At 44.7% G+C, this 27,418-nt stretch overlaps 1 protein-coding gene and 1 long non-coding RNA gene across 2 annotated transcripts; one reads left to right on the forward strand and one right to left on the reverse strand.

Annotated features, from left to right (window-relative positions):
* Nucleotides 1–5,822: 5,822 nt before the first annotated feature.
* Nucleotides 5,823–26,392, reverse strand: CCDC174 (coiled-coil domain containing 174). Its single transcript, XM_069562126.1, has 11 exons — nucleotides 26,206–26,392; nucleotides 23,284–23,388; nucleotides 22,644–22,744; nucleotides 17,574–17,632; nucleotides 15,237–15,414; nucleotides 11,817–11,912; nucleotides 10,554–10,696; nucleotides 9,977–10,071; nucleotides 9,300–9,432; nucleotides 7,586–7,738; nucleotides 5,823–6,500 (listed from the first exon to the last, which is right to left on the reverse strand). Exons 1-11 carry the CDS (start codon nucleotides 26,245–26,247, stop codon nucleotides 6,202–6,204), a joined length of 1,404 nt encoding a protein of 467 aa, XP_069418227.1. The 5' UTR covers nucleotides 26,248–26,392; the 3' UTR covers nucleotides 5,823–6,201.
* On the forward strand, nucleotides 25,897–27,123 carry LOC138424755 (uncharacterized). The gene is made up of 2 exons (XR_011250957.1): nucleotides 25,897–26,377; nucleotides 26,850–27,123. It is a non-coding gene; the product is annotated as an uncharacterized lncRNA (long non-coding RNA).
* Nucleotides 27,124–27,418: the final 295 nt, after the last annotated feature.

The following is a 27,418-nucleotide window of genomic DNA, read 5'->3' on the forward strand; positions in this document are numbered from 1 at the left end:
AGTAGAAAAAGACGATTACTTGAAGCGGTTGAAGGCTGTATGATGGAAATGACAGAAACTGGCCCGCAAGTCGAGGCTGACTAGTGAGCAGGACAGGAGGAGCACTGCAAGTGATGGGAACAGCCCTGGCTCAGGCTGGAGGCTCTAAGAACCTGGCAGATTTGGGGAACCACATGTAGCTCAAGGATGCCACAGGTTATCGGCAGGGTTGGGGGTGAGCAGCAGCCTGCTGAGAGGAGCTGGTATAAACCGCTGAACGTGGACTTCATCTTGCATGTGGTGGGAAACCACGGAAGGACTGCAAGCAGAAGCGGCACCTGTACAGAGGGCGCTCCTCCCAGGGGGGCCGGCAGCGTGGTGGGGAGGAATGAGACATGTAACTGCAGTGTGACTGGCCGAGGAGGAGAGCTGTACCCGGTGCATCCCGACTTCTGCATAAAAAAGCAACTCCCAGCCCCTGCACCTCAAAGAGTACTTCAGAAAGCACAGACCCAGTGAACCCCCAGGGGTATACCATGGAGCCGCAGAACAAGGATGAAAAGTGGGAAAGTCCTGAACAGGCTCTGGGGAAACCAAGGGCACCTGACCAAGAAGGAAGCTGAGGGGGATGTTCAGGCATGGATATGAAAAAAGAGAAAAGGGCGTATTTCCCTCTAGTTAGTGCCAGTGACTCAAGAATATGTTTTGGGGTAGAAGTTGTATCCAGCTGTATATTTAAAGCCAAAACTAAACTCAGGCCCCTCAGGTGACCTGGTTCCAGCTTTCTTTGCTCTTTTCTCTAGTTTCTGCCTCTCTTTAGTTTTAACCAGAATGCTTTTGATAAGGATGGCAAGCAGTCCAGATGTAACCGTGTGACCACCATCTGAGAGTAAATGCAGCTTCAGGCTAGGACATGCAAGAGGAAAGAGGCAGAAGTGGAAACAGGAACATTAACAGACGCTGTCCTCTCCATTCAATACAGAAAGAACATTCTGGTCAGATGTATGAACCCTCTAGCAGACAAAAGGAAGAGGGGCTGAGCTATGGAGAGAAGTGGATGGAGAGGAAGCAGACTGGGGCCGCAGGCACATTTCACGCGTAGCCGCCTGCTGCCCGGCAAGGCTGACTTGTGAGACTGGGACCCTGCAGTCACCACTTGCCATCGAGTGGAGTTCACTTGAAAACCACCTCCATCCCCCACCAGCGGTATCTACTGGGGCACCAAAGGGCCCGTGAAAATGAGTCTCCCAGAAAGACTCATCCAGAGACATAAAAATGATCAACCCTTTGACCCAGTGATTTCAGTTGCCCGAGACAACAGTTTTAAAAGGAGGGACGGCAGCTGTATACATGCAGTTAAGCTAAACAAAAAGATGCCTATAGCCACTTCATTCCCCACAGTGAAATACTGCAGACAGCCAACAACTGAGGAAGTGTTAATTACAACGTAGGTTCATTTGAACCATTAGCCAGCAAGGAAATAACTGAGTTCGGTTCTGAGAAACAGTGTTAGTACACATATGTGGATGGCAGGCCTACATGATGACACATCCCATAGATGTATGGTGATCATAATGGGAAGCAGAGACACAGGTCTTTCTGTTTGAAGGTAAAGAGGACACTTCAGGAGAGAAAACAGCAAACAAGGGTCCCTGCAAAGATGGCAGCACATTCATTCTCAGACGGGCTTGTGACCTAGGAGACTGGGGGGAGCAGGGCCCACTCGTGCTTCCTGGTTTCCATATCAACCCTCAACAACTGGGACTGTCTGTGAGAGAAGAATGGTGTGGGGAGTGAGGGGTCAGGAGCTATGTCCATGTTCAAGCTCAGGGAATATGACTGGATAGAAGCAGAACTCGTCATACCCCAGAAAAAGAGTTACAATCAGGCAAAACCACCACTGAGCCTGTGAGCTTAGGACTGGAGAGAGCGTGGCGGTTAGAAACGTAGTGGGGATGATGCTGTTTGAACGGACGGTAGAAAAAAATACTGGTGGACACTCCTGTCACTGGAGAGATGGACACTTACTGGGCAGTTATACAAACACCTGAGATTTACTGAGAAACAGTACCAAAATGTCAACACTAGGTCTGGGTGACAGGTTTTCACGAAACACCCTGCTTGGTCTGACTGTCCTGGTTTCCCAGTCTTCCTAGACAAGAAGCTACACCATCCCATCGTTCTCCCCACTCTGCCCACGCACTTGCTCCATGTGTGTTAAGCTAACGTCTGGACCCACAGCAGCAAACACCTCGCCACCAGCCAGCCAGCAGGGCAGGTGCCAGGACCAGGGGAGTTCCGTTCCCTCTCAAGGTTTTCAGCAGGCTGACCGAGTCACTGGCCACCACTTACTTACCTTAGCCATATAGTTTCTTACAGGAACTGCTTGACATATAACTGACTTAGTTCGATTTACTGGCTGAAAAGAAATTGAACACATATGGCGTGGCTGCTCTGTGTCGTATTAACTGTAGAGACCAGTACCCTCGCCCATTCCAGATTCTGAATTCTACTGCCTCAGCTGTATGTCACAACAAGGGCAGCTGAGAGCCAGCTCCCAGGCTGCACTACGGCTTTAAGAGGAGATAAATTATCCCACAAGTCTTTGGCAAATGCACAGCTAAACATAGCAGGAATCTCATGTATATGGATTTAAAGTTTCTCCTTTGGGACTTTTGCAAGCAAACAAAAGGATTTATTAAGCCAATTCAAACGAACTGTATTAAAACACACAAAGGCCTGGAGAAAAGATTACAATGAAAACAAATAATTCGAAGCAATTTCTAATCCAAGACATTTTGCTTAGCTCCACAACGCCATGAACGAGGTGTGGTCATGCTTTCCAACCGGAGGTTTCAGCACTGGTGGCTCCCAAGTCAAACACAGCCACAGGAGTAGCGTGAGTGCTTAATGCAGAGCTGGAAGAGGTCTGTTTGCCGATCACTTAGTTACTAACAGGAGAATTATATGTAGTTAAACCACAAAACGTGTAAAAACAGGTCAGAGCTGTGCTGTGCATTCACTAGCACTAGACATGTGTCTTTTGAGCACCTGAGTGTGGGATAGTATGACCAAGGAACTACCTTTAAAGTTTATGAAATGTAAAGCTTGATAATCAGTTTCGTTACTGGCCAGCTCTTAAATGTTTTTAAGTGTGTTTGGATCAACTCAGGTATGTGAATCTACTTTTTCAAATGTATATTTTGTGAAATCCGAATAGAGACTGAGTATTCCTGATGAAAACTGAACATCTGAATCAAGGTGTGCTAGCAGTGGGCACACGGTGGGTTTTGAGGACCTGGTGAGAAAAGAGATGCAAAGCGTCCCACTGAACTTTCTGTATATTGATGGAGCGGTGAAATATTTTGGATATTCTGGGTTAAATGGAGCTGACTCTTTGAACCTGGGTGTGACCTGGGAGGGCCTACGTGTGCGTGGGCCGTTCACTAACACTACAGCACTACCTGTCCCACCGCCGGCTGAATATGTGGATATGAACGCACGTACAGAGGGCCGACTGCGGAACTCGAGCATCTACACTCTGGTGGATCCCCCCCCAGACACAGAGCGATGGCTTTATACCACAGAAAGAATTCGCTCTTTAAATGTGGCTCCTAGAAATCAAACTGACACACAGGGCTTACACCTCACTTCTGCTGGGCAGTGCTGTTTCAGAGCATGGGTCTGCTGTCTAAGAACGCCAGTGCCATCTGCTGGACACACTCCTACGTAACACGCCCAAGAGAAACGGTAAGATTGAACTGTGTTAACGCTCAAGGACTCTGGATCTGAAATGGAACAGGATGTCAACAACTAGGCACTCAACTTATTTGTATGCTGTGGAAGGGGAATTCGAACGAGGCTTATAGGTTTTTAAATCCTAGAGAAAATCCAACTTACAGTTATTAGCTGCATGACCATGAGCCAATGTGCACGGACTGGTCTGCTTTCCACCATGGGTGCCCTGGGTAAGGACAAGAGGTTATTTGGGTGCCCTTCCCACGACCACTGCCTCCCATAAAAGTGAAAGTGTTACCTGCTCAGTCGTGTCTCTTTGTGACCCCATGGACTGTAGCCCGCCAGGGTCCTCTGTCCATGGAATTCCCCAGGCAAGAGTACGGAGTGGGTTACCATGCCCTCCTCCAGGGGATCTTCCTGACCCAGGGATCCAGCCCGCGTCTCCTGCACTGCAGAGCCACCAGGGAAGCCCGCTGCCCCGTGCTCATAGGCTCACTGCTGCCCGGCCACCCCCTCCACAGCCCGCCTCTCCAGTCCCTGCTGCACTACCTCCTGCCCCGCCCTCTGCCCTACACACGCTCTTCCCATCTCCCTCATATTTGCCTAGATACCTTCTTCTCTTTTCTTGTTTTCCCTTATGACCCTAACAATTCTGTTCTTCCTTTCAGTACTCCAATTTCTGTCTCCTCTCCATTTGTCCTACAAGCTGTTTCAGCTGGTTTTACAGAAATGTTGAAGTCTTTGGTCCACTTTGAGATGGTTTTGTACATGGCGTGAGTTAAGTGTCCAAGTCCATTCTTTTGGAGGTGGAGAGTCGACTGTCTCAGAATCATGTTGAGATCTATTCTTTCCCACCACTGTCAAAAATCAAGTGACCACAGATGTATGGGGTTTATTTCTGGACTCTCAATTGTTTCATTGTTTATTAATACATCAGAACCACACTGTTTCAATCCTGGTATCTTTGTAGTAAGTCTTGAAATAAAGAAGTAAGTCCCCCAACTCTGTCCTTTTTCCTTTTTCAAAATTGTTTTAGATATTCCGGGTCTCTTGTAATTCCATACAAATTTTAGTTTGACAATTTCCGCAAAAAAGGAAGCTGGGTCAGTTGGTTTTCATGAATTATTTTTGCTAGGAGAGGTATTTGCCTGATCAGGCTGACAAAATGACCTTTTGTAGGTCTTGCAACTCTGCCCTTGATCTGGACTTCAGAGGTTAAGTTTGTAAGGATTTGGGATTTTAATACTGCTCAATACTGGGGTTAAACACAGAGAGCAGAGGGTGCTGGAGAAAGTGTGAGTCCGGAACACGCACCTAAACCATCTGCCACTTGGATACCACATGACGAGTCACTGACCCTGTGCTCCAGCTTGCAATCTGTAATGCGAACGGGGCCCAAGCATCAATACTGCCGTGCTGTGGAGCGGAGACCACGGGCTCCTGCGGGCCCTTGGAAGATCTGCTCCAGTGCCTTCTTACAGGACTCACTGGCGAGGGAGGAAGCTCTAACAGCCCGGTGGGCCTGGTGGCCAACTTCTACTGCTTGTCTGCAGCTGTGACGAGGACATTGGGAGAGGACACAGATGGTACCCAGGCACAGGAGGTCCTTCTGGAGCACTGGTAACCCACCTGTTGTTAGCAAAGACAAAGGGATCTAGCAGCCCCTCACTCCAGCCCAAGTCCATCCCACTCAGGCTGGGATGAGTCGGCTCCCAAGTGAGATGAGGGCCTAGATCCGCAGCACCGGAAGAGCAGGCGGAGCTGAAAAACTGACTGATGGCTAAGAAGCATATCACTCGCTGACGAGGCCCAGCAGCCTCCACATGTGCCCGTCACTCAATAAACGCTTACTGAATGCCTACTCTGCAAGTGACATCAACATCTTCTTTTCTGGACTACAAAGTCCTCCCTGGTCTTCCTGATCATTTCAAATGATACCCTAAATTCTCCACCAGTGTCAGGGTCCTCCTGGAGACCAGATCATTTCGTACCCCAATGTCCCCTTCTGTGCTACCGTTTGAAAGGCTGAAATTCTTCCTAACAGATGCTCCATCAACTGACTTGGAAGCTGAATGCTTGGAACAAAGACATCTGTCAGCCAGCACTGGCAAAAGGAGAGAAACGGAGCCTTTAATCTGAGTAAGTCATCGGAGTGGGCATGAGAGACAGGATTACAGATTCCTTAGGATCACAGATTCCTTAGTATCAAATATTACAGAATATGTCTACTCTATCTCAGCTCACGTATAAATCCAGATGAACTGGTGTCTCCATACCGATCAGAATGAAATGAATAGCTAAGTGGCCAGAGTTCCCACAGTACCATTCACTTTCTTCCCTGCTGACAAATCCAGCCTGAGGTCTGGGTCTTCAGGGAAAGGACAGGAAGAGAAAGCTACAATTCAGTCCCTAAAGTTATTTTCTCCACTGTGGGAGAGGAAGGCACCATTAACAGTACAGACCCAAGTTACAGTGTTTTTAACTTCATGTTACTTGTTTATAATATGATATCATATCATCCAGAGTTTCAAAAGTGACCGTCGGGGCTTGTGGTGGGCTGCTGGGGGCAGGAGCGGATGACGTCTGTGACGCGCAGGGGTCATGGCTCTGGCCAGAGTGCTGCCCCGGGTCCCTCTGTGCAGGGGCAGGTCGGCTCCAGGCCTGGCTGCTCAGAGACTCAGTTCTCTTTTGGTCCACAAAGTAATACGATGGTGGCGCAAACTCAGGGTCTCTCTCAGCCCGGAGATCTGACTGTCTCTTCGACCAGTATCCAAAGGAAAAGTCTAGTAAAAAATAAAGTGTTCTTAGAACTGATTATTGAATCATTTGAATGCTTTTAGTTTTTAATCGTCATCTGTCTTTCTTAAAAGCCACCTTACATTCTCCGGAGAACTAAACTACAAGGCGCATGCAATGCCTACAGAAGCACAGGGAAGGAACCGGGCTGAGAAAGAGGAGTGAAAAGTCCCACAGAGAAAAGCTCAGGGAAGGTTCTGTGGAGAAAGAAGGCTGGCGGGTTCTGGGGACAATGCCAAAAAAGCACGAAAACAGAAATAACGAAGTGTTTAAATCATTTGCTTGACATGTTATAGGTACTTCATAGCAAAACACAAGTTTTGTCCTCTACTGAGTTTTAGAAGATACAAAGGGCACTGTCCAGAGCTATCTGTCTCTAACAGCGGCACAGACCCAAGCCACGCGCCATCCGCATCTTTCACTTGAGTCGTGATCTCACAGGCTTCAACAGTTAAGCGAATGTACCACTGAAATGACTGTTTTCAAAATGGCAGAAACCAGAGTCTTTTTCCCAAAGAGAGGTCACTGCAGGTACCACAGTGTCTTTACAGGAAAAAACTTAAAGAAAAATTTGCATAACCTAGTAGAACCATATGTGAATTCAAGTTAATAAACTTGAATGCAGATTGTTTTCAAGAGAGCATAAAAGAGACTGTTAAAAACACAGACTACATTAAAGTACCAAACTTTCCTAAGACTTTAAAAAAGCAGTTCTGGACAAACAGTATCCCGAAGGTGTGAAACCACAAGAGGGCAGCAGGAATTTCCAAAACCTGCCCTTAAGTGCGTCTTTAAAATAGCTCATCCTTTAGGTATGATGCCTTGCAGACCCTAGTCTTTTATATCACACTTTCTAGTGCTTCTGGTTATTGAGAAGAAACAAGCTCAGGGACCTAGAGAATCCTCTAAGCTTCCCAGGACCACTAAGACTCACCAGAATCACAGTCTGCTCAGGAGAACCGACCCCTCACCTTTCCTCTGTTCCACTCGCGGACGTGTGGCACCCTGGGCCTGATAATCCTTCCCCTCCTAAACCAAAATCACAGTCTGCTCAGGAGAACCGACCCCTCACCTTTTCCTCTGTCCCACTCGCGGACGTGTGGCACCCCGGGTCTGGTATCTTTCCTCTCCTGAACGATGACTTCTACTTTGCTACTCTGGGCAGCTGTACGAGGAGCTGGCGTGACGTCTGGTTCTGGGGGCAAAGGCCCAATAACATCTCCATCTATTTTTGTAAAGGAAATAAGACTTCATTACAATAAAGCTTACGACTACTTTAAAAAGTTAAATAGAACATACTTATCCTGAGAGTACAAGCAATACCTGGTATTCACTGAGCACCTATTATATGCCAGGTTGTGGGCTAAGTACTTTGTACACAGTAGTTCACTTAGCTCTTTAACAACCCAATCTCAGGACTGGTACTCCATTCTATCCCCATTTTACAGATAAGGAAAATTACCATCAGAAATGCTACAAAGGTAAATACTGAAGAGCCAGGATTCAAACCCAGATTGGATGGATTTCAAAGTCTCTGTTTGACACTATGCCACCCCACCTCCCCTGATCAACAATCGAAGGACCAGAAACCCTTCAATTACTCAAAGAAAGAGTCTCAGGCAAAGCAAGGGTGACGAGAGGTGGAGCCTGGTGACAGTCTGTAGGCTATTCAATTCTGGCCATAGTTTAAAAGAAAACGGTGTTTTAAAAAAACACTGGTGGCACTTCACGTCTTGTGGAAATGACATGTTCAGGAGTAGAGCAAAAACAGAGAAACAATACACAGAGTTTAACATGTCACAGGAAGACAGCATTTATACAAAACTAAGTGGACCATCTTCCAATTTTTAAGTGTCTCGATCTCCTCTCAAAGCTAAACTGAAGTGAGTTCAGAATTTTAAAATGGCATGGGCTTGTATGTTAGAGCTAGAGAAGCTTCCATCCGCCCCATTGGGATGCAAGTGAGAAGGCTGTGTGTGAATCCCAACGCACAATCCTAGAAAGGTGGCTGGTTCCGGCCCCTTCTTCCCCCGGGCTGAAGCATGAACAGGTCCTGGGGAGCTAGCGACCACGCAGGTGTCAGCAACCCTCTAGGGAACGGGAAGCAGGAAGACTGGAGGAAGCAGGAGAGCAGGTGACCGCCTGGGGCAGAGCTACCCCCTGCCCTGGACACCCCCAGCACTGCAACGTTAAACTCGAGGAGCAGGCGTCCACCTGGTTTGAGCCAGTCTATGCAGTCTGTTGGGCAGTTCAGCCCAGACGGGCGTGAACTCACACAGTGAGCGTGTCTGACCACAGTACTGAAGTGTTTCCAAGCATGCTGACAGACAGATGTGGTAAGCTGTCTCTACTCACATCTCTACCTTGGCACGCTGTCTCTACCCACATCTGTAAATTATTTACTACCTTTCTGTACGCATGTCTTCTTCAAACACACTTGTAATAACCAATAAAAACTGCCGCCACAGCCAAAGAAAACAGGCCTAAAATATGTACATGCACAACTACATTTTATCCTAAAATACCTTTTAAGCATTTTGCCTCCTAGCCTCACTTACTACAGGGCTACTGTATGAAGCAACAAAATGCACTGCTAACATCCTTGTCTACAACTGGTATTTTCTTGGGAGTAAAAACTGTTCCTGTTCCTGGATGTACCTCTGAGGTGCACTTCTTGCTCAGAAAATAAAACTAGATGGTTGATTTCTACACTGCCATTCCTACTCCTGAGTTGTCAACAGAACTAAAATATTTCCTTTTGAGATTCAGGCACAGCCATAATGTACCTCTGTCCTCTCCCTCTGCTCCACCTTCTTTTGACCCTTTCATCTTCTTCTGTCGGAGCTTGGCAAGTCTTGCTTCTAATATGGCTTTTCTCTTTTCCCTTATATTTTCTCGTTTTGTTCTCTGATCTGTTGTCTGAACAAGGCAGAAAATTAGAAAATGATTAGCCCCATTCACCGTATTTCTGTTGAAAAGGATGAAATAATTTTATTCTAAAAATAAACTGACTTTTCTGCCACCTCTTAGAAGCCATCCATTGAAATGTTCAAAATGAATATCCTTATATAAGTCCTCTTATACAAGCCCTTTGATATTTTCTGAAGTTCATTTCACAGAGCATCCCGGAAGAGTTAACATTTTAGGAAACCAACCAATTCTGCCAATTCCTTAATCCCCCTCTAATAACTTTCCATTTTCTTACCCAGGCCACTTCAAAAGTACCATATTGGAAACTAAATTTAAAAAATCGAAGTCACACAGATTACTTCTGAACAACTATAATCTTAAAAGTCTGAAACACCAAAATAATACGGCAATTATCTTTATGAAACCTGTAACTGAATTCTGAATAGCTATGTACATTTCTAATTAATTTTACGAGATTTTTTTTTTTTACAGTATGATTCAATGAGAAACCCAACTGTTCAAATCCTTCAAGTCAACTGAGTTTGATCTGTACCTGTTCACGCAGCATTTCTAAGGTTTTCATCTGCTTGTTTCTCAACTCTTTATCTCGGGCAAAAGCAAAGTATCCAACACCGAGCTGCCGGGCCTCTGAAACAGGCAGAAGTTACCCCAAAGATTAGATTTCCCTTCTCAGCGAATTAGATTTATGCCAAATTTCTAGCTGGGCCTCTGAAATAAGTAAAAATTACCCCGAAAATTAGATTTCCCTGCTCAGTGAATTAGATTCAGGACAAATTTCTACCAAAGCAGAAAGGAACACAGGGATGTCTTCCGCACTTTTTTTTTAAGAAGCAGGTAAAAAACGTTATAAGTTTCTTTCACTCTGTTTGCCAAGTGATAAACGCAACAAGTATTCATTAATTTTTTAGTCACAGGTTGTCTCCACTATTCTTGGGGCACACACTTGGATTAACAGACCCTTTGTTAGGCTAAAAAGTGAACAGTTATTTTCAACTCCAAAAGTAGAATTATTTATACAGAAGAGCTGCTTCTTTGTGAATACTTCCTTTCCCACCTGCCATTTAAATGTTCAAGATAAAAAAATGACTTAATCTGCCAGATGACTGTACCATTTTCACGGATGTCTTCATAATGTACGGGCCCCATTGGCCTTCTCAGGGCCTCCCTCTCTTCTTCCTCCCATTGCTGGCGCTGGAGTTCTTTTCTCATATCTTCAGACAATAAGGTTTTCTCATTTGCAGGACTAACGAAACTAGGAGAATAGAGCAAAAATTGTCTTAGGTAACAGCTGTAGCATAGCAATGCTTCAGTTTAGGCATTTGGGGTCATGGATGAGTAACTCTAGTTGTGAAGACGACAGTTCCTTACGGAGGTTTCTGACTCATAATACCATTGGGAAACTGCAAAAAAACTATTTCCTCCTTTCTTTAATCCAAGCAGGCAGCTCGTTATATTAGCATAATAAAAATCTTGTTTCAGCACTCACATCACTTTTTTTTTTTTACAGTATGATTCAATGAGAAACCCAACTGTTCAAATCCTTCAAGTCAACTGAGTTTGATCTGTACCTGTTCACGCAGCATTTCTAAGGTTTTCATCTGCTTGTTTCTCAACTCTTTATCTCGGGCAAAAGCAAAGTATCCAACACCGAGCTGCCGGGCTGAATGGAAGGGCCATGCCAGGCAGGGAGAGGAACTATGGGCCTTCAGTGGGGGCCTCCCGTGTAGGGCCTGGTGTCCCAGGCGGTGGCTCAGGGCTTCCCCACTTCCTTCCCTGTGCCAAGCCCAGGCCTACCGGGACATGGACAAAGTGGAGCTTCTCCCAACACTTTTCACACAATAGCTGCCCTTGGTAAGAAGAATTTTATTCTCTGTGATGTTTTAGCAAATTACCTCTTTAGATACCACAGAAAAAAATCTACCCATAAGTTCTTACTTCAAAATGCAAAAAGGTATAAAGAAAGAGTTAAGCTGCTTCCCTCCCTGCCCCCACCTTGTCTGGGTCCATGACTCTACCTGCTGTGGGATAACCAAATCTATATTCTTAAACGCACTCTCTATGCAGTGGTTTGTTCATCTACTCTGGGCTCACTCTCCGTTACTCTGTAGACAGACATCCTCCCAAGTAAACAGGCTCTGACTCACTCCTGTTGGTGTGGATGATCAACCATTCAGGTTGTTCTCTGAATGTGGACTGTGTGTGTATAGGCACGCTAACCACAAAGAAGTGCTTCTGCAAACATTCCTACACATTAAAGAAATATTCTTACAACAGAGCCCAGAAGAAAACTAACTAAAAACAGCCTCGCTCACAAAACAATCCCTGTGTCTGCATGTCAGACCTGGGCAAAGCACTGTGTGTCACACACTTACAGCCTCCCCTGAAGATTTTTATCCATTTCCAGCAGATCCGGCAAATCCTTTCTCATGCAGCGCCGGGATCGCCCTAAAGAATCCACGTAATCCACCCTGAAATAAAAGTGGAAACATGTGAAAAGCTGCACATCACATACGGTCCCCTCAGATAAGGAGCTGGTGCACAATGGAAAGTTAATATTGGCTCCATCACAAACCCATCACCAAGGGCCTCCTGGGCAACTCAAACTGTAAACAATCCACCTGCAGTGCAGGAGACCCACCTTCAACCCATGGGTCGGGAAGAACCCCTGGAGAAGGGCATGGCAACCCACTCCAGTATTCTCGCCTGGAGAATCCCATGGACAGAGGAGCCTGGTGGCTACAGTCCACGTGATCACAGAGTCGGACATGACTGAGCAACTGACACGCATCACCAAGAAATACCCTCAACCTGAGAGGCCACCACCATTGGTGCAAACACGCTCTTCACACTCAGAAGCTGACACACAATAGGTTCAATGCACCCCTGATTAAATCTTAGTTTTAGAAACTATAGAAAATGATTGATCGTGTGTATCTCCGATCTCAAAGATAAAACTCCACACAGACCCCTGCTGCACTATTTCAGAAATTACTTTGACCTGGTTTACACATTTGCAAGGAGATCCAACCAGTCCATCCTAAAAGAGATCAGTCCTGGGTTCACTGGAAGGACTGATGTTGAAGCTGAAACTCCCAATCCTTTGGTTACCTGATGCGAAAAGCTGACTCACTGGAAAAGACCCTGATGCTGGGAAAGATTGAAGGCGGGGGGAGAAGGGGACGACAGAGGATGAGATGGTTGGATGGCATCACCAACTCAATGGACATGAGTGTGGGTGAACTCCGGGAGTTGGTGATGGACAGGGAGGCCTGAATAGAAGTATTCCGAAAGTCTTTTTAACTAGGAGGAAGCCAAGGCAACACACAGTTTGTACTGCAAAAGTGCCTCAACAGTGGGCCAGTCTGTTATCTTTTACCCTTGTTCTTCTTTCCTCATCTTGGCCCAAAGTAAGTACCTTGTTTCGTGTACCAGGCAGGGAAACCGGGCAGCCAGCAAGGCCAGTGAAGTACTCCAATGCCCACACAGGAAATAAGGGCAGGTTTTCATGGATAATATTTCGTTTGCATTATGATGCAAAAGATTTTTAATGTTTTTAAATTACAGGTAGGGACTCCCCCAGATCCTTTGGCAGGAGGCTGAAAGCAGAGAAGGGCCAGCAGTGCTGCTGAGCCAACCCAAGGTCAGATTCCCACGCATGTGGCTTGTGGTTTTGTGAGTCTTTTCTTTCCAGTTGGACATGCCAAATCCAACTGTCAGCCTGTGATTTAAAAGGTGACCATGGGAATCCACAACTACAGTCCTAAAGCTGATGACCACAGAAATAAAACCTCCAACAGCAAAAAGCAGTTTCTCCCTTTTCTTCTTTTCCTTCAACGAATGGAGAACCAAAACCACCTAACCAGATGGTCTGAGTAATTATTTACAGTATTTTTGTGGAAAGATTTTCCACCACCTGGAACTTAACTGCAAAAAGATTTTACAAGCAGTTACAATTCTGGAACCTAATTTAGAAACAAAAAAAAGTGTGAGAACTGCTTGCAGTGCATCTTCCTTCACCCTGTGGGGCACGTGACACCTCAGCTGCCCTTCAAGGTCTTCCAATCGATAACAAATTGGTTGTAATCATACAGGCATTCATGGGCGGGGGGGGGGGGACATTAAACCTTTCAAAGGAGACGAGATTTCTGCTCTGAAAAGCAATCAAAGCTATTCTGTCTCTGGAGAAGGCCTCCAAAACATACAGATCTCATTGAAACAGAAGTGGCAGGACAGCAGCCAGCAACAAAAATCAACGCGCAAGCTCTCAGGGGAACAATCACCTGAGGCCAGAGGGGAGCACAGGAGGGCTCAGTCATGCCCGCTTCACAGGACGCTGGGGGAAGTTAGGGCACAGGCCCTTGAAACGCTCCTAACAAGAGCAGGCAGGATCTAGAAAGTACCAAGAGTTTGCCTCAACCCTTTGCTGGTAACGAGGCCAGCTACGTGTCAATATGGGCTTCTCAGGTCACTCAGCGGTAAGGAATCCAGCTGCCAGTGCAGGAGAGGCAGGAGAAGCGGGTTCAAGTTTTGGGTTGGGAAGATCCCTGGAGGAGAAAATGACAACCCACTCCAGTATTCTCGCCTGGAAAATTCCATGGATAGAGAAGTCTGGCGGGCTACAGTTCATGGGGTTGCAAAGAGTCAGACGCAACTTACCGACTAAACAACAAGACCCAAAGGAGCAAGTATGCTTAAGTGCTATCAGAGTCCAGACGAGGGAGAGACCATTTAGACTAGAAATGCTCAAGAAACGTATGACGAAAGAGATGGCATCATACCCGCTCCTCTGTGCCTGCTATAGCAAGCAAGCCACTAAGCCCACCTCAGATGTAAGTGTTTCAGAAGGTTGGTAAGAAGACCCTTCTGCAGCATGAAGATGCAAGTTCCCTGCGTTCCCGAGCAGTGGGGACCGCTCTTTTCACTCATAAAAGACTCCTTCCCGCGGGGGGAATGGCTGACAAAAGATCAACAGGTCCTGCTGACAACCCTAAGCAGTTTCTAACAAACACGGCCATGATGTGGACATCTGAGCCTTCGGCGGGGAGGGGTGGGCTCCACACCGGCAGGAAGAGTCAGGCAGGGTTGCTCCTAGGAACACAGCATCAGTGCGCCTGCATGCAATCACAGCCCTTCTGAACAAGGGCTCAGGTCTTAGGTACAGAAAAATCACCATGGCATTTCCTCTGCAGTTTCTTTGTAAAAAAAAGACTAGTTTGGTTTCTCCATCATTCACCTACTAGGTATCACCATCCCTGTTCTGCAGATGAGGAAACTGAAGCCAAGAGAGGGTAGGAACCTGCCACAACCATACCACCAGTCAAAGGCAGAGCCCGTGCTGTCCAGACACAGGTCCGTGATACCCTAAACCATACTGGCAGAAAAAGCCACAGCCGGGGTAAGGCTCACCGGATCAGTTCTGCCAGCCCGTTTTCACTGGAAGCAGAGCTCATGCTATCTACATGATGATGCCTGAATAAGGACCTGGGTAAGGCGGCAGGGTGGGTAGAGAGGAACATTCTCTGCCTACACAACTCTCTCACATCAATGAAACAGGGGAAACAATGCCTCCCCGCCTGGCACAGTGCCTGGCACATGGCAGGAACACAGTCTATTTGTAATTATTTCAAGTAGCAGCCACTACATCTACATCTACAAATGCAATCCTACTTAGAGGGGAGTCTCTAAGAAAGACTAGAGAGAAATGCCTCGATAACAGCAAAATAACATGGCTCTCAAAAAGTAAACCCAAGTCTGACAACATTAACATAACCAAATGGCATAATATCACCAACCATTCTTCACTGGGATCCTGGGGCGGAGGAATATCTTTTTCAGAAAGAGCTTCCTCATCATCGTCTCTTTCTTCGGTCTTTCTGTAATCTCTATTGGCACCAATCGCTTCCATTTCTTTGTGTTTGTCTATCATTTTCTGTGTGAAATCCACAAGGTACATATCCTCCACTTCTTCATCTAGGACACAAAAATCAATTTTCAGATGCATGGAACTGATATGAATCAGTCACAGTCACCCCTGGGCGGCTATGCCCCCTGACAGTTCACCAGTTGAGGTCTCCACCTGCCCCGTAAAAGCTCAAAAGGCACAGAGCCTCCTAGGGGGCCTGACAGAGAAGCTGTAGACAGGCCACTGGACACACATACCACATACAAAACATCTTGAAAAGCCTGCAGTTTTCTGCTGCCTCATCAATAACAAGACTAGAAGATAAAAGTGTCTGACTTCAAGAGACTCATCTAGCCAATCAGATAACACAGAGGCAGAACAGCATTGCTCAGTCAGCCTTTGTGACTCAGTGAGTCCCCGTCTCTAACCACGTGGGTCGTATCCCATAACCCTGGGTATACTGCTGCAGAATGTCAAGTGTTCAAAGGGTCCTAACACAGGTGAAAGAAGTCATCTGAATTCTTTTCAATCCATGAACACCACCTTTGGGTGAGGCATGGGGCCAGGATCTGCAGAGCATAGAGAAATGTCTAACATGCCATCTATCTGCAGGCCTTACCTACTTGAGCTGAAACCTACACTGAAAGTTAAATAGTAACCCATGATTCTAATTTAACACAGGATAGCGGATGCATTCATGAACCATGTATGCATCAAGTTTCACTCTGCTGGATTTAAGCTCTGAAGAACAGATGGTAGGTTCCCTACTACCAGGGGTTGATGTTACCCTCACTGTACAGTGGGAAATAACTGAGGCTCCACAACTTGCCCAAACGTGCTGGTCCAATAAGCCCATCAGGAGGTGGGCCTACCGGTATGGACAGAACCAAATCTCCATGCCCACACACTCCTTTGCCTTGATTCTATATTAACAATATAAGTAAAGTTTGAATCAAATGAAAAAAGACTATATTTTTAGCCACAAGAACATGTAATTCAACTGGGAAAGAAATACATTTTCCCAGAGCTGAGTTAAAATAAAACCACAGAACAGTGAGGCCTCCTGGCTGGCTGACACCTGCTGCTGCTTCAGTGGGAAAGCAGGGCCTCCCCCAGAGCCCTCGGCTTTGTGAGCACCCAGCCTGACCCTGCTGGGCTCCCAACACACAGGAACATGGCCCTGGTGTCTGGGCAGCCGTGGTCAGGGTCCAGCCCCTCCTCTCCTGCTGCGCCCCCCACCTGGCCCTCAGCCCTAGCCCCACAAGTCAGCCCAGCCAGCTCTGGCCCTCTCCTCCCTCTGCTCTCCCCATTCCTCCCTGCAGAAGCCCTTCTCCAGTTCTCCAAAACCTTCAAGATCCCCATCAGAGCCACATTCTCCCTAAAGACTTCCACATATGCCTTTTGAAAGCAGTAAGAGACACACTGCCTTGTAAAATCTCTTTCATTGCCGTTGAACTTTAGGCTGGGTTTCCTTTTTGTGGGGCAGGTATGAGGAGGGAGAATCATTTAATTACTATCTTAGAAGCAACTATACCCGGCTTCCCAGGCAGCAGAGTGGTTAAGGTTCTGAGCTTCCACTGCAGAGGGTACAGGTTCGATCCCTGGTCGGGGAACTGACATCTTGCACATTGTGCAGCACAGTAAAAAATGTTTTACTTTTTAAAAAATAAATTACAAAAGCAACTATAAGCACTTCAAAGAATAAAATTAAACACAGAGGAAAAAAAACAGGGGAAAAGGAATAACGCCAGTACTCTGATATAACCATAATTCCCCTCAGGCTGTTTTTTCTTAAATACAGCCATAACTGTTTGCAATTATGGCCTATTTAGACCTTTTTCCCTAAACTTCTCTTCTTCTGTGCCATTTTCCTCCCCTGACGATGCCTCCGTTGAGGAGAGAGGCAGAGAGTCCGGCTAATACTGTACTGACTGTCCCTCTATCATGCCTAACAGGCCCAGCACCCACGGGGCAAATTAAAAACTACTGCTGATTTTCTTATCTCTTGTGCTGACACTCAGGCCTTCCCCAGGAGCTCAGCTGGTGAAGAATCCACCGGCAATGCAGAAGACCCCAGTCTGATTCCTGGGTTAGGAAGATGCTGACACAGAAAGTCAAATCTATTTAAGTTTCTCCCTATTCTCATAATTATTTTAACAAATATAAGAAAATATCACAGAGTTGTATGAATTACACATAATAAAGATGCATAAATAATTATATTTACCGATAAAGTCTCCTTTGGTCATTTTTTCATATAATTTGGCTTTTTCTTCCAATTTCTCCCTAGGAGAAAAAAAAAAGACAAGTATAAAAGTGGTCTTATCACTGCCACTCCTGGTAAAACTGCTCTCCCCGGCCTTACTGCTGCAACCTAGCCTGATGACTAGAGCTGAGTCCCCACCCTGAGGGGACTCTCAGACCCAGCCAGGTCTGCTCTGCCAACTACACATAAAGCCTGGCCCATGTTTCTTTCATTCACGACTGTACCAAAGGACCAAAAACAATGCCTGGTGCATAGCAGATGTTCAGTCAGTATTTGAAGAATGAATACATGAATGAATGAAGATTCCAATTTAATTTAAATGTCAAATACAACAAATTAAATACCAAAAAAGGAGAGGTATCTAAACAAAAACATTTTCTGTTACGGATCACCAAATTTCACAGTAACTCTCTATCACTGGTTTTATACAAGGGTCCCTGGTCTTCCCTTGGCTAATTAGGTCTCTTTAAGGGAGGTAGAGACCAACCTCTTAGAAGTCTGTTAAAAATATGATCATGCCTATTTTATACAGAACATAGATAAATTATTCATGACAGATAGCTAATAAAAAACAAACATCAACCCAGGCATTTCAATTCAGCAGCCTCTCTGCTCATGTTAATTCTAGTGACATTTATTCTTTAGTGGCTAAGAACTGACAATTCTTTTATTCTAGAACTACTTATGATGATAAAGAGCACCAAAGAAGTCATCTGAGCATTTGCTTGTAAAGGACTGTACTTTATCATAGCAGAAAATTTCATTTCTAATGGTGAGTATGACATTAGCTAATAGAGCATAAGATGTTATGAAGAAACTCAAATGAACATTTCGGTCAATCCAATACAAAGCCACAGTAATCAAAATAGTATGGGACTGGCATAAAAACAGACACACAGATCAACGGAACGGACACAGAGCCCCGAGATAAACCCACACACATATGGTCAACTAATTTACAACAGAAGAGTCAAGAATATGCAATGGGGAAAGAGCTGTCTCGTGAATAAATGGTGTTGGGAAAACTGGACAGCCACATGCAAAACGATGAACCTAAAAAACAGTATTACACATCTGAATCAAAAATTCACAATGGGACCATAAAACTCCTAGAAGAAAACACAGGCAACACATTCCTGCATCAGTGTGGCAATGAAGCTTCCAGATCTGACAACAAAAGGAAAGGCCACAAAAGCAAAAATAAACAAAAGGGACTATATCAAACTAAAAAGCTTCTGCAGAGCAAAGGAAACCATCACCAAAACGAAAAGGCAACCTGTTACTGAATGGGAGAAAATATTCGCAAATCTTATGTCTGCCATAGGCTCAACATCCAAAATAAAGAACTTACAACTCAACACCAAGAAAACCAAACAGTGCAACTTTAAAAAAGGACCTGAATAACCATCTTGTCGGAGACATACAGATGGGCAACAGGTACATGAAAAGGTGCTCAGCATGAGGGGAATAGAGACCGAAACCACAGTGAGATGTCACCTCACACCTAACAGGACAGCTGCTACAAAAAGATAAGAAATAACAAGCGTCGGCTGGTGAGGACGTGGAGAAAAGGAAATCTTCATGCAGTGTAAGGGGGAATGTAAACTGGGGCAGCCACTAAGGAAAAAGAGCATGAGATTCCTCACAAAATAAACAGAACTACCATATGGGAGCTTCCCTGGCAACCCAGCGGTCAGGACTCTGAGTATCCACTGCAGGGGCATGAGTTCACTCTTGTATAAGGGGCTGTCCAGAGAACTTAAGATCCTGCATGCCACACAGTATGGCCAAAAAAAAGTTAAATAAGTTCGTGAGCAGCTGCCAGAGGCAGCAGGAGGATGGGAAGGAAACGGATGAACTGGGTGAAAATGTACAAACTTCCAGTTATAAAATATGTCAGCAATGAGGATGCAACGTCCAGCACATGAATACAGCTAATGCTATATTGCATACCTGAAGTCTGTTATAAGAGTAGATCTCAAACGTTCCTAGTTAAGTGTTAGTTATTCAGTCATGTCCGACTCGTTGCTATCCCATGGGCTGGAGCCTGCCAGGCTCCTCGGTTTGTGGGATTCTCCAGGCAAGAATACTGGAGTGGGTTGCCATTCCCTTCTCCAGGGGATCTTCCTGACACAGGTATCAAACTGTGTGGTGATAGATGTTAGTTAATTATTAGATCTATACATCATGAAAAACGCTGGGCTGGAAGAAGCACAAGCTGGAATCAAGATTGCCAGGAGAAATATCAATAACCTCAGATATGCAGATGACACCACCCTTGTGGCAGAAAGTGAAGAGGAACTAAAAAGCTTCTTGATGAAAGCGAAAGAGGAGAGTGAAAAAGTTGGCTTAAAGCTCAACATTCAGAAACCTAAGATCATGGCATCTGGTCCCATCACTTCATGGCAAATAGATGGGGAAACAGTGGGAACTGTGTCAGACTTTATTTTGGGGGGCTCCAAAATCACTGCAGATGGTGACTGCAGCCATAAAATTAAAAGATGCTTACTCCTTGGAAGGAAAGTTATGACCAACCTAGACAGCATATTAAAAAGCAGAGACATTACTTTGCCAACAAAGGCCTGTCTAGTCAAGGCTATGGTTTTTCCTGTGGTCATGTATGGATGTGAGAGTTGGACTATAAAGAAAGCTGAGCGCAAAAGAATTGATGCTTTTGAACTGTGGTGTTGGAGAAGACTCTTGAGAGTGCCTTGGACTGCAAGGAGATCCAACCAGTCCATCCTAAAGGAGATCAGTCCTGGGTGTTCATTGGAAGGACTGATGCTGAAGCTGAAACTCCAATACTCTGGCTACCTCATGAGAAGAGTTGACTCACTGGAAAAGACACTGATGCCGGGAGGGATTGGGGACAGGAGGAGAAGGGGATGACAGAGGATGAGATGGCTGGACGGCATCAGCGACTTGACGGACATGAGCTTGGGTAAACTCCAGGAGTTGGTGATGCACAGGGAGGCCTGGCATGCTGTGATTCATGGGGTCGCAAAGAGTCAGACACGACTGAGCAACTGAGCGACTGGACTGAACTGACTGTGGTGAGCACTTCACAACAGATACAAACACTGAGTTACTCTGTTATACATCTGAAACTAATACAATGTTATGTTTCAATTACACCTTAATAAAATACACATACAAAGCATAAAAAAGTTACAGCATCTTTCAACAAAATTAAAATTCTAAGCATAATGTACAATAGTGAGAAAAATGTCTCAACAGTGAACATGTCTTTAAGTAAAGTCTCCAGCCTGTTGGGGATAGGTCAAATGCTAAGAAAATAATCCCTAAATGGACTAATATTCTGCCCTTTATTCTTAGACCCAGAAGAGCCAAGCAGTCTGAGCAACCATTATTTTCAACTACCAACTTTTTATTATGTCATGGATCTAAACACACAGATGGCAGTCAGGCCAGAGATTGAAACTTGGGATTCTGAATCCAGGGTGCTAGTGCAAACAGGGGAAGAGCTCTTCTTGACAGAAGAATGCCAGCTAGTAAACAGAATGGAAAAATAATACACATGGAATGACAGATGTAGAAAAATCCTGATTTTGAAACCATCAGTGTAATAACTGACTCAGTGATGACATAATCATCACATGAAAACACACTGGTAAACAGAATATTCACACAGCCTGTTTCCCTCCTTAGATTATTATTAATTTCAAATGAGGAAGAGCATCTTATCTGTGGAAAACTACAACAGATCTACCTTAACTGAGTGATCAAACTTATCATCACCAATAATGACTTAAGCTGACATCATGAACCTCCTGATGGGACTCAACAGGACATATCATCACCTAGCTAGTGTAAGAACCGTTGGTGATTAGTCTGACTCTAATGAGACGGTGGGACACCGCAGACACAACTGGCCTGGACTTTTCAAATGATGTCAACGGTGTAACAGACAACAAAAAGGCAAGGGAGGGACTTCCCCGGTGGCCCAGTGGTTGAGAATCCGCCTGCCAATGTAGGGAGCACAGGTTCTGTCCCTCACCTGTGAACTAGGATCCCACGAGCCACAGGGCAATCAAGCCCATGGGCCACGATTACTGAGCCCATGTGTAACTGCTGAAGCTTCCTGTGCCCTACAACAAGGGAAGTCACCACAGTGAGAATCCCTCACACTACAACTAGAGAGCAGCCCCTACTCACCGAAACTCAGGGCAGCCATAATTAAATAAAACGTAAACATTTTTTTAAACAGGCAAAGGAACTGTTATCTATTCAAAGAGACTAAAGAGATATGACAACTACATGCAATGCATACTCTTTAATTAAACATTTTAAAAAACAATAAAGGACGTATCTGTACTAGGATAACGGGTGAAATATGAATATGGACCATATGATACTACTTTATCAGTGGCAAACTTCCGGGATATGATAGCAGTATTGTGGTTATGCAGGAAAATGTCCTTATTCCTGTATAACCACAGTACTGCTGCCACATCCCAGAAACATGCCACTGATAAAATAGTATCATATAGAAGATATACGCTGAAATATTTAGAGGTAAAGTACAGTGATGTTCAACAAAGTTTCTCTATACACACAAGAGAGGGAAGGGAAGAAAGAAAGCAAATTTTAAAAGATGTTAAGTGGTGAATTTAGGTGAAAAGTATTAGAATGTAGTCTTGTTTCAAATATTCTGCTGGTTTGAAGCTTTTCATATTAAAAAGTTGGGAGGAAAATTCAATTTCTAATTACCGATAACATAGCACCTAGTAGCCCTGAACCACACCACATGGACACTTCTTAAACACTTGTGGATTATCTCAGTGCCTAAAAGGGGCTCACAGGGGGACTGTTTCATCTTTTAAACTGAGGCTATGTCTTATCTTCTTATAAGATTATAAATATGTCTGCAAATTATATTATTTTCAGGTAATAGAGTATCTGATTAGGAGGATGATAAAAATTAAAACTATAAATCAATTAAGGGTGGACTTTCACCTCTTTGCTCAGGGAGCCACAAAGGTAGCTCCGTTTATTAGAGAGCAGCTTTACCTCGCTTTGTCCAAAGTCTTCTGTTCTTCAATCTTCTGTTCAGCATCCTTTTCAGCTCGATTAGAAACTCCTGCATTCTGTTTGCTCCAGATACTTGGTTTCTGGAGAATTTAAAAAACATAGAATCACCAACTGACTACAAAAAATCTCTACTTGTACATCAGAAAGGGGAAAAAAAGATAATTAGATCTTGTGAATCAATGGAAATAACTGGACCTCTGACAGCCAACCTATGTCCTGCAAATAAACTATACATAGCAAAGCTGGAGCTGGGGAAAAAAAAAAGACCCTAAATTACATTTAAAAATTTCTTTATACAATTGCAGTTACTTTTTTAAATCTCCTGAATGATTACAACCTAGTTCAAGACTTTAATGAAAAATACATAACAGATTTAGTAATACAAATAATAGATACCATTACTTACAAAATTGGAAAAACACTCATATATTGAAGAATTAGAGCATTATAATGTGCTTTTGAATCTTACTAATTTCTATTTGAAATATTTTATGCAGATGTTCAAATACAAGACAAGGATTCATAGGTAGCAGATACCCTGTACACTTTCAAAAAACCTAATTATGGTTTAATTCCCCTATGTTTGGGGTCAATGGAGATAATTAGATTTTATGTTTACCTTGTTGGTTGGTTTTGGTTTTCCCAAAACTCCAGCATCTTTTAGAAGTTTTTCTTGTTTGAATTCTTCTTGTTTTCGGAAGAGTTCAGCCTTAAGGTCTACCAACTAGAATAAAGCCAATAAGCAAAAAAACAAAAAAACCAATTAACTCTAATGAGTGATTGGATTTCTAAGTTTTTATAATTCTGAAAACAAGATCACAAGCTCTTATAAATGGACAAAAGTGGATATAAAATTAAATGTTTAAATGCAGAGTCTAGTACAAAATAAATCCAAGTCATCTTTCATTCCAGCTCTGTGGAAAACATATTTAATTTTCAACACTTCAAGGCTTTCCTCTGGGCAAAGAGAGGATGATAAGAAAGCAAATGGGATCTGCATCTTCTAGGCTCAGATCCAGGTAACATCATTAACCACTGTCTCTCTGACTGCCGTTGTACTCAGCTTTTTCATGTAGTAAAAGGAAAAAAAAAATTGTTTTAATTTCACTTAAACATCACAACCATTTGTTATTTTTACAGGAAAACGTCTTTGATAGGCAACAATCTGAGCCCTAGTATGTGCCTGGCACTTAACAATGAAGAGCAGAATACAAATGTGAATTAGACATACTCCTGCCTCAAAGAACCTACAATCTAGTAAGAACTGTAACTTACAACACCAGTCAGATGTAATATGTGACTTTAAGAGTGAAATTAAGTGGCATAAAAATTCAGATAAAGGAGTATTTCCTTTTGTCCAGAGTAATCAGAGATGGCTTTGAAATGAGCCTTAAAGGACAGGCAAGATTTCAACAGCTAGAAATAAAACAGACTGAGTGAATTTTGTTTCCCTATGTTTCAGAAACCGCAAGTTTAGCTTGTGGTTAAGAACAAGAAAAGCCAGGGCAAAAGGAACAGGGGACTTGGATCTATCATCACTATCTACCCTGCACAAAAGGGTATAATGGCAGTTTCCTTTTTAAGGATGGAAGTACAGCTGCTTGTATACTTGGGCATTTGTAAACTGAATACTTAAAAAGCCCTGCATTACAGACTTTTAAGGGAAATCAAAATGACTGCATTCAGTGATTTCTATTTTGCAAGTATTTAAAAATAGGTTTGGCACAGATTTTAATAACGTCAAGAGCTGGTTTATCCCAGAACCTAATATTCTAAATTTTAAAAAACAAATTTAAAACTTAAGCTTTTTCTTCTAAGCCTTCTTAACCACATCAAAGTCGCACATTTTCCTACTATACTTTTGAATTTTAAAAGGAAGATGCTCAGAGAAGTGTCAGCTCTCAGATGGCATTCACGTTATTATTACTAATTTTAACCCATCAGGAAAGAATAACGGATTTTATAGCTTTTTGGTTCCTAATCCTATAACATTATGTGCGTGTGCTAAGTCACTTCAGTCACGCGAAACTCTTTGCAACCCCATGGACTGTAGCTCTCCAGGCTCCTCTGTCCATGGGATTCTCTAGCCAAGAGTACTGGAGTGGGTTCCCATGCCCTCCTCCAGGGGATCTTCCCGATCCAGGGGCCGAACACCCCATCTCTTCTGTCTCCTGCATTGGCAAGCAAGTTCCTTACCACTAGCGCCACCCGGGAAGCCCTCAAACATTATTAACTAGTACCGATTTTCAGTATGAGATGGCGGCAAGGGGCTCAAATATTGGGATATTTCCTTCATATCCCTTGCACCTCAACATTCTGCAGTAAATCCAAGATTAAGCCAAAGGTTAGGCAATTCGCTGTGATATACTGGAAAAGACAACTGCCGTGGAGTTAACCAGACTGAGTGGGCCCAGTTCTATCACTAAGAACTCTGTATGTGAGCTGAAGAAAGACACTTCATTTTCTGAGCCTCAGTGGCCTTATCTCTAAAGTGGGGATATGACTAGCGCCTGCCTCCTAATGCAGTTAGTAGAGTGCAGCGAGACTGCATATAAAGTGCTGGCACAAACAAGCACTGAGAACTGGTTTTCTTCCTCAGTCCAGCTCAGTTGCTCAGTGGCGTCCCATTCTTTGCGACCCCGGGGACTGCAGCACACCAGGCCTCCCTGTCCATCACCAACTCCCCGAGCCTGCTCAAACTCATGTCCATTGAGCGGGTGATGCCATCCAACCATCTCATCCTCTGTCGCCCCCTTTTTCTCCTGCCCTCAATCTTTCCCAGCATCAGGGTCTTTTCCAATGAGTCGGTTCTTCGCATCAGGTGGCCAAAGGATTGGAGTTTCAGCTTCAGCATCAGTCCTTCCAATTAATATTCAGGACTGATTTCCTTTAGGATGGACTGGTTGAATCTCCTTGCAGTCCAAGGGACTCAAGAAGTAACTAAACTAACAAAAGTGCTTACATCCTATTAGACCTTACAGCTCCCGGGCAGCGCATCCTACGGGTGTATTAACAACTGCTTAGCCCTCCTCCTGCCGGGGGACGCTGGGCCTCTCGGACCCCGGGGAAGAAGTCACACTAATGTTCTGGGGAGGGGGGGCGGGGGGGGGGGCACCGTGCTGGTCCCTGAGCTCAAGGGGAACGTGTCCGCACAGCTCGCAGAGGCCGGGGTCCCCCTCTGATAGTCACGGAGACGAGGCTGCCAAGAAGGCCTGGCCTGTCGTCGCGGAGGGGAGGCGGGGACAGTCCTAACCCGGAAAAGACACCAGGCTCAGGACGGCGTCTGAGGGGAGAGCCCGGGCCCGGCGCCCCGGCAGAGGGGAGGCTAAACTCAGCGTTCAACTAGTGAGAAAGTGGGCCCGCTCCCCGTAAGGAAGGAAGCGCGCTCCTCCTTTTTTCCAGAGAAAAGCCAGGTCCGGGGTCCTCTCTGAGGAGAGATCAAGTCTGGGCCCCCGAGTGAAGAAACAAGCTAGGTCGAGATTCTTATTCTGCGGAGGCGAGGAGACGCGGAGCCCGTAGCATCATCTATCCCCGTACTCACCGAGGACGCCGTGACTTCCAAAGGCTTCTTTCGCCTGTCCATATTCGCCCCGGAGTGGCCGGCGGTGTACGCCTCAAGGTGCCAGGCCGGCCTCTTACACCGCCTTCCGCTGGAACCGGAAGTCGACGCAGCAGAGCGTAGCTATTTATGGCTCGGGCGCCATCTTGAGAAGGTCAGTGTCGCGAGTAATGTGTCCTTCACCATTTTGAGACGGTCAGAGGGTACCCAGAAGGGAAGCTAATTGCTAAGGCCATCTTGAAAAAGGCAGAAGGTAATAGGGCTAGTGTTTGGTGCCATCTTGAGAAGGTCTACATAAGCCCTGCAGGGCAATGCACGCCATCTTGAGTGGGGCGGATTGGGTGTGGCAAAGACGCCATCTTGGGAAGGGCGGAGTGAACTGACATGATTATCTTCCTAGTGAAAAGAAAGAAACTTTAGTAGGCCTGAAAAGATCTAAACACCGTTTGAAGACCTGCCTGCCGTTCGCCAGGCACTGCTTGGTGCAAATCACAGGTTAATTTATTTAAAATCTTACAAGAGTCATATGAGCTAAAGATTAGCATATTAATTCTAGTAGAAATAAGAACAATCATAATAGCTAATGTTGATACACTGCTTACTTTGTGTCACTTTACATATTTCAGCTGGAGAAGGAAATGACAACCCACTCCAATATTCTTGTCTGGAGAATCCCAGGAACAGAGGAACTTGACAAGCTGCAGTCCCTGGGTCACAGAGTTAGACACTGCTGAGTGGCTAACACACACACTTATTTCAGCTGGTAAGAACAGGAACTCCAGATACCAACTTCCTCAGTTGATACCACTCCTTTACCACTTATCAGTTGTGTGACCTTAAGAAAGTTACTTACTTTCTCTGTGCTTCAGTTTCCAAATGGGAATAAAATAGTACTTACTACATGGGGCTCAGTGAAAATTAGATGAAGTAAATGAGCTAGTCTATAAAAATATTAATGACTGTGCTATTCAGACTAATGACAGCCCCCAGATGCCCATCTTCTAATCCCCAGAACCTGTCATTATGTTACCTTACGTGGCAAAAGGGAATTTGCACATGTGATTAAATTAAAGATTTTGAGATGAGGTTATCTAAGTAAGTTCAATGGAATGCAGGAGATCAAATCAGTTAATCCTAAAGGAAATCAACCCTGAATATTCATTGGAAGGACTTGATGCTGAGGTTGAAGCTCCAG

The sequence above is a fragment of the Ovis canadensis genome, chromosome 19 (genome assembly GCF_042477335.2).
Source record: "Ovis canadensis isolate MfBH-ARS-UI-01 breed Bighorn chromosome 19, ARS-UI_OviCan_v2, whole genome shotgun sequence".
NCBI classification, from domain to species: domain Eukaryota; kingdom Metazoa; phylum Chordata; class Mammalia; order Artiodactyla; family Bovidae; genus Ovis; species Ovis canadensis.